The 13,299-nt window shown below is 41.2% G+C and overlaps 1 protein-coding gene across 4 annotated transcripts in view; it reads left to right on the plus strand.

Annotated features, from left to right (window-relative positions):
• Positions 1–13,299, plus strand: part of TBCK (TBC1 domain containing kinase) — an 82,096-nt gene that overhangs the window by 34,551 nt on the left and 34,246 nt on the right. For all 4 annotated transcript variants that reach the window (XM_081208071.1, XM_081208072.1, XM_081208073.1 and 1 more), the window contains 10 exons: positions 282–430; positions 2,320–2,458; positions 4,287–4,386; positions 7,122–7,171; positions 7,879–8,008; positions 8,275–8,373; positions 9,604–9,666; positions 11,003–11,129; positions 11,753–11,803; positions 13,138–13,221. In XM_081208071.1, coding sequence (XP_081064197.1) covers positions 282–430; positions 2,320–2,458; positions 4,287–4,386; positions 7,122–7,171; positions 7,879–8,008; positions 8,275–8,373; positions 9,604–9,666; positions 11,003–11,129; positions 11,753–11,803; positions 13,138–13,221 — 992 coding nt within the window. The remainder of the gene's footprint in view (positions 1–281; positions 431–2,319; positions 2,459–4,286; positions 4,387–7,121; positions 7,172–7,878; positions 8,009–8,274; positions 8,374–9,603; positions 9,667–11,002; positions 11,130–11,752; positions 11,804–13,137; positions 13,222–13,299) is intronic.

The following is a 13,299-nucleotide window of genomic DNA, read 5'->3' on the forward strand; positions in this document are numbered from 1 at the left end:
TTTAATTATTTGTTTTATGTATTATGGATTTTTATATTGTAATTTTATGTTGTGAACTGCCCTGAGAACCTACAGATAGGGTGGTATGCAAATTTAATAAATAATAATAATAATAATTAAGAAACACAGCAGGAAAGTTGCACGAGTTCTTAAATAAAGCAAAAAAGTGCACGTTGTACCACATCCAATTTACATTTGGATTTTCAAGAGTGTATTTTCAAAACAGCTGATTTCCAAAAGAGATTTGATTCCCCCCCTCCTTCCTTTTTCTTTTTCCTTAGACTTACTCCTGACAGGTTACTGAATGACCCTGTGTTTAGTGAAATCTCATCTTTATACCCAGCCTTCCACAAACCTTCCAGCCTTTTCTCACCCACTTTAAGATGTGCTAACTTAACTCTTCCTGAGGATATTAGCCAGCTGTTTAAAGGTAAAAATGAGGTAACAGATTTAAAGTCTAGGATTAATCATGATCTAATATATAATTTGTCATCATTGGCAAATTTTCAGTCTGCAGGCTGTCGACATAATGTGTATTTCTGTGTGAATGTTTTCTGGTTGTTGAGGAATATTGTGAGCATGTACAGTACGTCTTTAGGCACCATTGGTTTGGTGGCAGAATATATCTTGCAAAGTGGTAGGTGAATTTGGAAAATTGTATCAAAATCTTGGGTTTCCTTCAACAACATACGTTAGATGACCCCCACTTTAATTCTACAACAATCCTGTGAGGCAAGTCAGATCACAAATTAGCAATTTGTTCAAAGCCACCCTGTTCAAAGCTCTCTGTCCAGCAGTCTGCAATTGCAGAATTCTCCAATAAATTTAAAAAAATGGGTTGGATCCAGATGTCATTTCTTCCAACAGGAGCATCCCTGTCAGCAGAAGGGGAGGAGGGAACATTTGCTGATTTTCCCTTTACATCCCCCAGAAGCACTTCCCACACTGTTCTGGAGGGTTGGGGGTGGACCCTCAGGAACAATATGGGAAGGAGAGAAATCGGCCAGGGTTGTCTTCCCCATGCCAGTGAGGGACTTTCACTGAATCAGGAGCCTCACATGGACAGGAGAAGCCTTTTAGTGTATAAAGGGAGATGACATTCAGAAAAAGAATTTCTTTGGTTCATAATACTATCTAGTCTTAAAGTGAAGAAGTGTGCAAGGCTATCTGGGTAGGGTTTTTTGTTTTTGGCTTAAAACTGCTTTCCCTTTTGATTTTCCAAGCTTCTTTGCACTGATCTTTTGTCTTCTCTGGTCCATGTGATCCCAAATCCTTCCACTCCTCAGACATGCCCCGCAACAGTGGAGTAATAATAATGATGATGATGATGTTTATACCACACCCATCTGGGTAGGTCTCCCCAGCCACTCTGGGAGGCTTCCAACAGAATATTAAAACACGATAAAACATCAAACTTTAAAAACTTCTCTAAACAGGGCTGCCTTCAGATGACTTCTAAAAGTCCGATAGTTGTTTATTTCCTTGACATCTGATGGGAGGGTGTTCCACAGGGCGGGCGCCACTACTGAGAAGGCCCTCTGCCTGGTTCCCTGTAACCTCACTTCTCACAGTGAGGGAACCACCAGAAGGCCTTCGGCACTGGCTGAATGATGGGGGTGGAGATGCTCCTTCAGGTATCATGGGCTGAGGCTGTTTAGGGCTTTAAAGGTTAGTACCAACACTTTGAATTGTGCTTGGAAACACACTGAAGGTGAAATATCCAAGCTGTGGAGCTAGCGTGCTTATTTTCCCTCCAGCAGTGTCCCTCCCCTTTCTGCTGTAGCCATTCAGGTTGAGCAGGACTTTGGATCTGGCAGTTCTCTTGCTCCAAATTCTCCCTCTGTTTGCCCCAATAGGATTGTTCTGCCCAGCTATCTTTTAGTCCGAGATTGTTGTTAAATTGAAACACACACAACTTTCGGAGGAACTCAGTGAACATTAAGTGTTCTGTTATTTACTGTCACTGCATCCCATTAAACCAGAGGAGAGAAGCCTTTTTTAAGTAATGAAGCATTTAATAAATGTTTCCCTGGTGTATATCATTTCTGCTATCAAATAAAGATGGAGATATTCTGTCACTGCCTGCCCGAGCGACTCCATAGTTTGTCCAGCTGCTTTTGTTTTCCCAGGGATTTTCCATCTAGCACTTCCAAAGGGAAGATCGTTTATCTCTAATAACATGGTCTGAAGAATTGCTCCTCAGACCTATTACTCTGTTTCTAGCAGCAACAACAACAGAGTTTTCAGTGCTGGGGGAAGGAGGACTGAAAGAGTTGCTGGAAAGTTTATAATGCTGTCTTTGTTGGCTTCTGTTAATAGAGGAAAATTCTGATTACCTAGCAGAAAGGTCGATAGAAGAAGTTTATTATCTCTGGTGCTTGGCTGGAGGAGACTTGGAGAAAGAGCTTGTCAACAAGGAAATCATTCATTCGAAACCACCCATCTGCACTCTTCCCATGTAAGAAACAAAAAAACCCCCCAGATTTTAGGAATGGAAGCATGAAGTAAAAAAGTTAAACGATACAGTGAAGTGAAAGTGGCTTTAAAGGGGGAAATAGAAGTCCAGAGTCTGAAAAACAGTTGCGTTATCAAGCACCATGCAATCCTTTAGAACCAAAGCAGAGCACACACTTTGCCTGCACAAAATCCCAATGTTCAATTCCTAGTATCTCCAGGTGGACAGGGCTGGATTAACCATTAAGCAAAATAAGCACGCGCTTAGGGCATCAAGGGAAGGGGGCTGGCACAACATAAGTTTTCCATTGTCAGATTTTTAACATGAATGGTCACAAATTGCTCAGCTGAGCATTCATTTTTTCAGTTGAAGTATATTCAAAACCCCAGCAGAAAAGCTGTGCTGTTGCAACAAGCCAGGCTGCATGCCTTATCTCTACCAAGTGTAGAAGTAGATGTGTTATGTAAGATTAGTTTTGAGGCTTTAATCAAAGGCTTTGCAATTAGAAAATGTAGGAGGAAACTTTTCCAAATATAAATAAAATGGAAGTGTACGAAAATAAACATTAGTTTCCATCTTGTTGTAGGTTGTGTTTTGTTTCAAAAAATAAAATGTTATTTTACAGTTTATATTTTGAATTGGATATCTATGGAGGCACCATATATGTTTTAGGCCGCTAAAGGTCTCAATCTGGCCCTACAGGCAGGACAAGGAAATACATCTCTGTGAATCCCTGGACAGCTGCCAGTCAATGTATACAGTACTTTAATATGTCTCCAAGTCAGTGTTGACTCTAGATGATATGGAACCTAAAAAGGGGGAGCGGGAGAGAAACTGAAATGGCAATTCCTGCCTGCCATTCAATGGCTGGTCTCCAAATCCTGGGGTTGGTCACATAATTTTATTGTTTTTAAAGGCTCTTTTAAATGAAGGCTTGCTCATCAGTGACTTTCATCCCTATTTTAGCTTGCAGAATTGGCTCTGTTCCTGTTTAAACTTCTGCTTTAAATTCCCAGCTCAGCTCAAATAAACTTCATTTAGGTGCAAGCTGTATCTGCTGCTGACCAGCTTTAGATTGGAATAGATGAGATCACTTCCCTAAATCTGAAGGCGAGCAAAATGCAATCTATATCAAATGCCAGTGGAAATAAAACAGAAGCATCCCCATTCGAAACAAGACAAGGATTGCGGTTGGGAGAAATTTTCCTTTCCCCCCAAACAGCATTGGTTCATGTAAACTAGATGTACAGTGGTGCCCCGCAAGACGAAATTAATTCGTTCCGCAAGTTTTGTCGTCTAGCGAATTTTTCGTCTTGCGAATCACGAAATCCCATAGGAATGCATTGAAAATCAATTAATGCGTTCCTATGGTCAAAAAAAGTCCAAACAAAGCCAAATTTGGTACAACAACAGTTTATTAACTGCTCTTTAAAGTCACACATACTGTAAAGAGCAGTTCAAAAATTGAAGGGAAAATAAATTAACTTTATAAACAAAACATGTCTTTGTTTTTAGACAAAGGAAACAAAGTCGCGAGACGTTTTCGTCTTGCGAAACAAGCCCATAGGGAAATTCGTCTTGCGAGGCAAATCGAAAACGGAAAAACCTTTCGTCTAGCGAGTTTTTTGTCTTGCGAGGCATTCGTCTTGCAAGGTACCACTGTAGTAATTTTGGGGTTTGATTCACTATTTTATTCACCATTATTCAGTCCCTCTAGTGCCTATATAAATATATACCTTTAGATATAAAAAAGGACCTATATAAAGATGTCTTTAGAAAACCTATCTTCTCAAATCATTTTGATCTGTGACTTTTCCTCCCTTCTTCCTAGTTTTCTGTTTGAGGATGGGGAGAGCTTTGGACAAGGGCGGGATAGAAGCTTCCTTTTCGACGACACAACTGTGACTCTCTCCCTCTGCCAGCTCAGAAACGTAAGAATAATAGAATCACAGAATTGTAGATTTGGAAGGGACTCTGATGATCATCTAATCCAACCCCCTTGCATTACAGGAATATGCAACTGTCCCACATGGCAACCTGCAACCTTGGTATTATCAGCACCACGCTCTAACCAGCTGAGCTATCCATGTGCTGAAATATTTGCAGTTTACTGTATATATTTTCCTGACCAATAATGTAAATGTTTGCAGGAAAAGGGGTGTCTCAAACCGAGCCAGTGGTCTTAAGTTAGTCATGTCTGTTGATTTCAGTGCATCTTCTCTGACTATGACTTAGTGGATCTACCCCCAGAGCTTTCAAAATACATGAGCACATCTCATTTTTCTCCTCACTTTTTCCCATTAAATTTTCACTATTTATTTAATTACAAATTCACTTACTCATTTGCTTTTGTTGGAATGCAGTAACTTAGTCATCTTGTCATAGCGGTTTAAGATAAGACTGAACTCGGGCTTAGAACTTTCCTTCATTTTGGTCTTAAGTTTTTATAAAATGTGTTTGCCATGTTTGGGAATCAGATGGAGTATTCTTAACATTGCTGCAACAGTTTGACATTTGCAGGGCTCCGAATCATTACTAGCCGAGGGGGTATGGAGAGAATTAGGAGATTCACGAAGATATTTAAAACAAAACAAAAAAAATCTGTATGCTATTTTTTGTTATTTTGTTTGACAATGTTCATAATTCATCTGCATAAACTGTGTGATAGGGTATTCCAGATCCTGACTGTGAGGTCCATTTTGATGGTTTTTCACAATTTATTGAAAGAATTTCGCTCCCAACAGCCATTTGATATCAATCTGATGATTTTGAACTCTTGACTTCGTAGAGCTGGGCTTTGTGGTGTTCAATTTTATTGTGAATGTCTTCTACTTCTTGGTCTTTTTATTTTTAAGTTCCCTTATGCATTTTTTTTTAAACAAACAGGGTGGGATATAAGTGTTTACATAAATCCATATGTAACTTGAACAAAAAAATTAAAAGCAGTCATTTTATGAACAACAAAAGGAAACATGAAAACATTCGTTTGGTGTATTAACAGACATTCTGTGTTTTTCATCAACACATAAAAATCTGAACAAATAAAAGACTTTTGTTATTTCGCTGAGCTTTTCCTCACATTGAAATGCTAGTAGAAATTGATATATATGCTAAATACAGAGAACTTTCTCTTTGGGGAAGATGTGGTCTGACTCTCACTAATCTCCTAGCCAAACTTTGCAGTATTAGCTGAACGATTTTCTTTAGCAATTGGAATTCTCCAAGCCCTGCTGCTGGAATAGACTGTAATCAAAAGAGGATCAGTGCTGCGTGATGTAAAGAGTTTTAAACTGCACTGCAAATCCCAAGAGAAGATTGTGCTTCAGTTTCTGACTAGGGCATGAATTGTATAAGAACATAGTCCAAAAGGTGATATTAAACTTAATCATGCTGCACCCCAGACTAAAGTTAATTTAACACCTGATCTTTGGGGCTATAGGCAGCAGAGCCCTGATAGCTTCAAAAGACCACCATCACCTTAGTAGTTTTATTAATTTGATTTATTTTATTTCAGTGTACGTTTTTCAGGTTGCATCAGAACATTTTCTGATGCCCGAGCGAGTGATCTAATTTAGCATGTTTATTTTCCTTGTGTTTAGTAAACAAAGCTAAATATGTTGAAAGTACCAGGCTTAACCAGGCTTATATTTGCAGTTGGCATCCATCCATGCTTCCTAAGGAACTTAGGAAATGGATTCTTCTCCCACCCCCCTCTCTGTTTGTGTGTGTTGTTTCCTAGTAATTGGCATTCAGATGCATGCCAGCTGAAAGTAACATATTCATCATGACTTGAATATAGTAACTTGCAGCCTTTGGTAGGCAAATCCATAGAGGATAAGGCTAATATCCTTTTAGAGGGATTTCACAATCTCACAGCCCAGGCCCAGGTCCAAGCCTTAGTTGTGGTTAAGGGATAGCTAATACTATGCCTTCACCTGTTTAAATAGCTAATTTTGTTTCTTTTGACCCTTTTTGGAGGGCTAAATGAGCAAGCATTGTTTCTGAAGGCTCAAACAAGCAAGATAGTATTTTGAAATCATGTCCAAGATAAACACAGAGTAGATTAGGCTTCTCAGATCTGGTGCCCTCCAAATGTTTTTGAGCTTTCATCCATTATCCCTGATCATGCTGGCTTGGGCTGTTGGGAGTTGTGGGTCTCAACATCTGAACGACGCCAAGTTAGGGAAGGCTGGAGTAGATAACTGACTTGACAAAATGGTCATTGTTGTTGTCTGCATCTTTTGGTGGTCTAGATGCCAGCTGGCTAGCCCCCAGCTGGATCATGCCCTTCCAGCCATGATGAACCCCTGACCTCAAAGTCAGCGATTCAAACTTCAAAGCCTGAGCACACTATAACAGCAGAGCATACTGCGCAAATAGAAGAGGCGTGAGGCTTGTGGAAACATACTAACAAGCTATGGATTTATTAAGCATAAATCAGGACAAAAGAAACATGTCGTCTCTCTTTCCGTCTCCTCAGAGAGAGAGTCAAAAGCAAAAGCAATACACAACGGAAGTTCCCAGCAAACTGTGCTGGAATGTAAACAGACATGTGACACGCAACAGTTCCATGTCTGCAACTAAAGGTGGAATGGAAATTTCCAACAATTGTTTCCTTACATTAAATGCAGAATGTAATTTTAAGTGTTTTTATGACCTTCCACAGAGGCTGAAAGATGTCAGTGGAGAGGCGTTTTACCCATTGCTTGAAGATGAGTAAGTACATAGAATAAGCCATTTTCTTTGAGATCTTAGGCCAGGGGTGGCTAATATCTCGTGTGGGAATGTGTGTGTGTCTGGAATGCGGCCTCCAAGGGGTTAACCAATGATGAACATGGCCCTCGGGTCAAAAAAGGGTAGTATCCACTGGGCTATGGTATTCCTGTCCACTCTGCCTATTTCTCGGTGATCTGTGTGACTGACTTATCAGAAGGAAAATACTAGTTTAAAGGAGAGGTCAGTGCTGTAAAGAATTTGTTTACAGTTAGATCATTGAGATTTTTGGAATGTTTCCCACTGGTCAGGATTGTGAAGCAGCAGAAGTGATTGATCCGTTTTTGGTTCTGTTATGGGAACAGAAACCCTTACTTTCATTAGGTTAGCCCACAGCTTTAAATAAAACTGCTGAGTAGACAGGTATGATGTTCAGAGCTAGTAATATATTTCTATCAAATGCTTCCCAGCACTTCATTTATTGATCATTGCAAAAAAAAGTATTCTGATTTATGAATTATGAGATTGTCTCCATTTAGAATAAGAGAGTAAGAGAATTGATTTCACTTTTGTGTGTGTGTGTGTGTGTGTGTGTGTGTGTGATGATCTTAATTGCTTCAGCTTTTCCCAATTTCTTCTATAGTTAATTCAGTGTATTGGGGCAAAAGAAATAAAATAAATCACAACCACATCCTCTATTATCTTTTCAGCCAGTCAAATATACCCCATTCAAACAGTAATAATGAATTATCTGCTGCTGCTAATCTTCCTCTTATAATCCGAGAGCGGGATACAGAATACCAGCTAAACAGAATTGTCCTTTTTGACAGGCTGCTGAAGGTGCGTAGTACTAACAAAATTTGTATACAATTTCCCTCATATACTGTGTTTATATCTTCATTTTGCCCTCAATGCTTCCTGCAGTGAGATATGTCTCAGTCATTTCTCTTTAGACGTCAACACCAGGTGTGTTTCTTAAGAATCTGTATATGGATGTACATGTTTGTGTGTATATTATTATAAAAGATATAGATTCAAACAGTATATAAATATAAGATGCAATTTGAAAGTATTTCCAGTCCTGTAAAATGATATGTTGTCTCCAGGCCTATCCATACAAAAAAAATCAAATTTGGAAAGAAGCCAGAGTCGACATTCCTCCACTAATGAGAGGTCTAACGTGGGCTGCCTTACTTGGAGTAGAGGTAAGAATGAAAGCGAGAAGGAGAGAGAGATTCTTAATTGTAAACTGCAGAGGCTGCCGATAATAACTGTGCAATGACTGCAGTTTCCCTGAGAGATAGCTGAATAATGTTTTGCCCAACCTCCCCACTCCTACACACAGAGAGATACAAGAGCAGGCTTAGTTGGGGGAAAGGAAAACCATTCAGTGGGATATGTGGGCATAAGCATACATGCAAGATACGGCTTGATGAGGAAATAGCCCTTCCTTGCTCTTGAATCCTGTTTCTGGGGAGGGGCAGAGCATTTATTATTCCAGTTTTTATACCGCATTTTCACAGAAATTTGCCCAAAACGGCTCACAATATGGTTGCAATCATTTAATGCAGAACGCCGCCCCCTCATTCTCTCCCTAATACCACCAGTCCCAATCAAGTATAGTCTTGCCTTTCTCCCACTCCACTTCTCAGCATTCAGTCTTTTTGTGTTTGGAGTGGGGTAAAGTTCTGGATCAAAAGATACTTTGCCCAGTTCCAGGCAATATGCATTGTGGGGGGGGGGGCATGGCCATATGGTGTGCTTGTCCTAGTTTTGACATCCACACAGGGTCACAAGTGTCCGAAAACAGCCTGTGGCCATGAAATCGTAGCTTGTTACTGTACAGTGGTGCCTCGCAAGACGGAATTAATTAATTCCATGAGTTTTGTCGTCTTGCGATTTTTTTCGTCTTGCGAAGCACAGTGCCGGGAAAGTTTTGGAAAAGCTTCAAAAATCACCAAAGTCTTTAAAAACCTCAAAAAAAGGCTACCACACCGCGTTCTATGAGTTGCTCCTCGAAGTCAAGTCGCAACTGTATTAACGGTGTTAAGAAAAAGGAAACAAACTTGCAAGACGTTTCCGTCTTGCGAAGCAAGCCCATAGGGAAAATCCTCTTGCGAAGCAGCTCAAAAAACAAAAAACCCTTTCGTCTAGCGAGTTTTTTGTCTTGCGAGGCATTCGTCTTGCAAGGTACTACTGTATTTTAGTTAAAGAATTGTGCATTGTTCCGAGAGAAGGGTTTGGGTGATGGGCAGGGAGAGCACTCCATCTGAACCAGAGAATAATTTGGACCACTTGCCAAAACTCCTGTCAGAACCCTGCATGAATGAGTTTTGCTGGCATTTCTGTTAGTGCCGCATATGTAGCATTAATTCTAGCGATGAGTTCAGTTGTGCATGTAGGTTCTTACCGCTTTGATGTCTTATGGGTTTTAGGGTGACATTCAAGCAAAGTATGACGCTATTGACAAGGACACTCCGATTCCTACAGATAGACAAGTAAGATTCTTCTTTTCATATGATCAACTGTGAAATTATGAAAATACATTCAAGTACAACTTAATTATTGGACAGATAATAAAATAAACTTTCTGGCACACAAAACCCTTCACAATGTGCAGTGGTACCTTGGGTTAAGTACTTAATTCATTCCATAGGTCCGTTCTTAACCTGAAACTGTTCTTAACCTGAAGCACTACTTTAGCTCAGTGTTTCCCAACCACTGTTCCGCGGCACACTAGTGTGCCGCGAGATGTTGCCTGGTGTGCCGCGAGATGTTGCCTGGAGGGAGGCGGGCGAGTCGGGCGGCGAGAGGCGGGGCGGCGGCGGCGAGGAGAGGCCGCCCAGCGCGGGGCTCTCGCCGTCTGGCTGCCTGCGAGCTCGGCGGGCAGCGCCTCCGTCCGCAGCGCCCGCCTCGCAGCTCTCATTCCCTGCCCCTGCCAAAGCTCACCCAGCCAAGCCGCGCTCTCCTTCCTGCCTCGCTTTGCTGCCTCCTCCCCCCCCCACCCCCAAAGCTTGGAGGTTCCCCGGCAAGGGGGAGGAAAAAAATTTGAAACTTACACTTTCGTGCGTCCCTCCTGGCGTGACGCTGCGCGCTGACGTCACGGGGCTGTAATGGTGGTGTGCCTCGAGATTTTTTTCATCAAACAAGTGTGCCTTTGCCCAAAAAAGGTTGGGAAACACTGCTTTAGCTAATGGGGCCTCCTGCTGCCGCCGCACTGCTGGATCACGATTTCTGTTCTCATCCTGAAGCAAAGTTCTTAACCCAAGGTACTAGTTCTGGGTTAGCGGAGTCTGTAACCTGAAGCGTATGTAACCTGAAGCGTATGTAACCCGAGGTACCACTGTACTTCAAAAGAGTAATAGAACAATAAAATCTATCAGAATCCTTCATCTGTATGGTTCTGCTGAAGAGGGAGACTCTGTTTGTGCTGGTGTGCATTTGCCCAAGAACATGTATGCGCCTGAGTGTAAGGTGGCCCCTATTGACAAGAGTTTTGGGATGCCAGTGGAAAAATGTTACCCTCAACAACACCAAGATACCCTATGGGTTTGTGGCATAATCGACCTATTTGTGCTCTCTTAGGTGGCTTTTGCACAACACTTTCCTTATTTCCCATGACTTCTTCCATTCTCCATTCAGTGATATGCAAAGAACAGCAGTTTTGGGAGGACATATTCTCAGATCCACCCTGGAACTAGTATGGGAGACTAAAACAGATGGAAACAGATACCTGCTTTGAACTCTACGAACCCATTTGAGCATACATTCCACTTTGGAGCTTTGTTATAGTACTTCTCTAACCCTCCTTTTCTGTGCTTGCCTATATCGTAGATTGAAGTTGACATTCCTCGCTGCCATCAGTATGATGAATTGCTGTCATCGCCGGAGGGTCATGCAAAATTTAGACGGGTACTGAAAGCATGGGTAGTTTCGCATCCCGGTCTTGTATATTGGCAAGGTTAGTTCAGCTGACTTACTATGCTGAGGAATTATTATTTTTTTAATCTTAAATTTACTTAAGCAATCAGGACCATATTTTACATTTTCTTTCTATGCTGTAGAATAAACCACAACATATATATATATATATATAGCTTTAGATATAAGAAGTGCAGTAATTCAATCTTTTGGCTTTAAAAAAACAAACCCGAGTTTTGTGAATTTTCATGAAATTAAGAATTGTTGACTCTTCTGTTGTTTTCATGCTGTGCTTTAAAATATCAGTTAGATTATTTCCACATAGTGAATAAATTGTAGCTAAACAGAGTAATGATCAACATCTCAATTACACCTTTAAGTAATGATTTATAGAATGTAATATACCTGGAGTTTTTCTGCAGTTGGTGGACATTACAGAAGTGGGGGGGACAGACAAGTAAAATAAATTTTACTTCAGGATCGCTTCACACATTATGCTTTTTGAGGCAAATGCATATTGCTGCATGCGAGAAACACTTGAAAAAATATACACATTCTCTATACAGAGCATATGGCTGTGTTGGGGTGAGTGAAGTAAAACTGAGGACTGCGTAATATCTGGCAAATCACATTGGTGCATTCATTTGTTTTCGTCCCTTGTAGGTCTTGACTCCCTTTGTGCGCCGTTCTTATACTTGAATTTCAACAATGAAGGTAAGCATTTTCCACTCTTAGTTTATTGTTCTCTCCAGACGAGATGTCTGCTATTTCCCTTCTCTCATCTTTCCTCATCCTGTAAATAGTTCCTGCATGCGCTGAACTCCAGAAACTACATAGACAGGATGTCTCATATAATATTGTCACAACTGCTCCCTCATACCTGGCTTCCGTGGTTCACCGGTAATGTAGGGATTTCAGCAACATGAGAACCAGCTAGTTCATTGCATACTAGCATAACTTTTCCACTTGGATTGCTGTTGCTAACATGAGAATATGCACATGATTTCTGCTGTACTTCTGATGCTTTGTTATGCCATTGTTGCTTATTCTTTTTAAGCCACTTTGGTATTCATTACATAGAAAGCAGCATAGAAATACAGTCAACCAGTCATTCACCATCAAAAGAATGTTTGTGTAGATGCATTGTACAGAGATCATACGGCTCGGGAACATTGCTAATCGCTTCCACCACATCCTGTGTTGATCTGATGGGAAATTCATTACGGAACATAGTTGGGTGTTTTATGTACGTGAAGAAGGCTATTATATGTGTTATATGTATGTTGATGAGGATGCGGGTGGCGCTGTGGGTTAAACCACAGAGCCTAGGACTTGCCGATCAGAAGGTCGGCGGTTCGAATCCCCGTTGCTCGGTCCCTGCTCCTGCCAACCTAGCAGTTCGAAAGCACGTCAAAGTGCAAGTAGATAAATAGGTACCGCTCTGGCGGGAAGGTAAACGGTGTTTCCATGCGCTGCTCTGGTTCGCCAGAAGCGGCTTAGTCATGCTGGCCACATGACACGGAAGCTGTACGCCGGCTCCCTCGGCCAATAAAGCGAGATGAGCGCCGCAACCCCAGAGTCGGCCACGACTGGACCTAATAGTCAGGGGTCCATTTACCTTTATATGTGTTAATATAGGTGCCCCTTTGTCAGGTCCCTGATATACTTGCTGGTGCCCTTGCTTGGAAAAATGCAGGGAAATGTTCTAGCAGAAACTGATTGCCCACCTACTTCTGGCATCACCCCTTTGTAAGCCTTCTCACTTCTGACTGGGGTGGGTTATGGGAGTGTGGTATAGGTGGGGAGGGTCTCTGAAAATCAGAGGAGGTGCTGTACACAAGCAGAGGTCTTACCTTTGGAAGAGAATTTTTAGGGGTTTGCTGGGGAAAGGGGAGGGTGGGAAAGTGACTTCTGCATGCTTTACGCAAGACCCAACCCTCTTTTTTTCATGGGTGAAATTGTGAATGCGGCTTATGAAATAAAGTGTGATTTTACTGTAACAGTAATAATGTTATCTTTTCCTAATGATCTCCTCTTCTTTTTTAAAGCCCTGGCCTATGCCTGTATGTCTGCCTTTATTCCAAAATACCTGTATAACTTCTTTCTGAAAGACAATTCTCATGTGATTCAAGGTAGGTTTTCTGTTGAACCTCCTTTTTAGAAGTCTGCCTTGATAGGTCTTATATAGCTTTACATGTATAGGGAGGTAT

Source organism: Podarcis bocagei, assembly GCF_964188305.1.
Source record: "Podarcis bocagei genome assembly, chromosome: 9".
Classification (NCBI taxonomy): domain Eukaryota; kingdom Metazoa; phylum Chordata; class Lepidosauria; order Squamata; family Lacertidae; genus Podarcis; species Podarcis bocagei.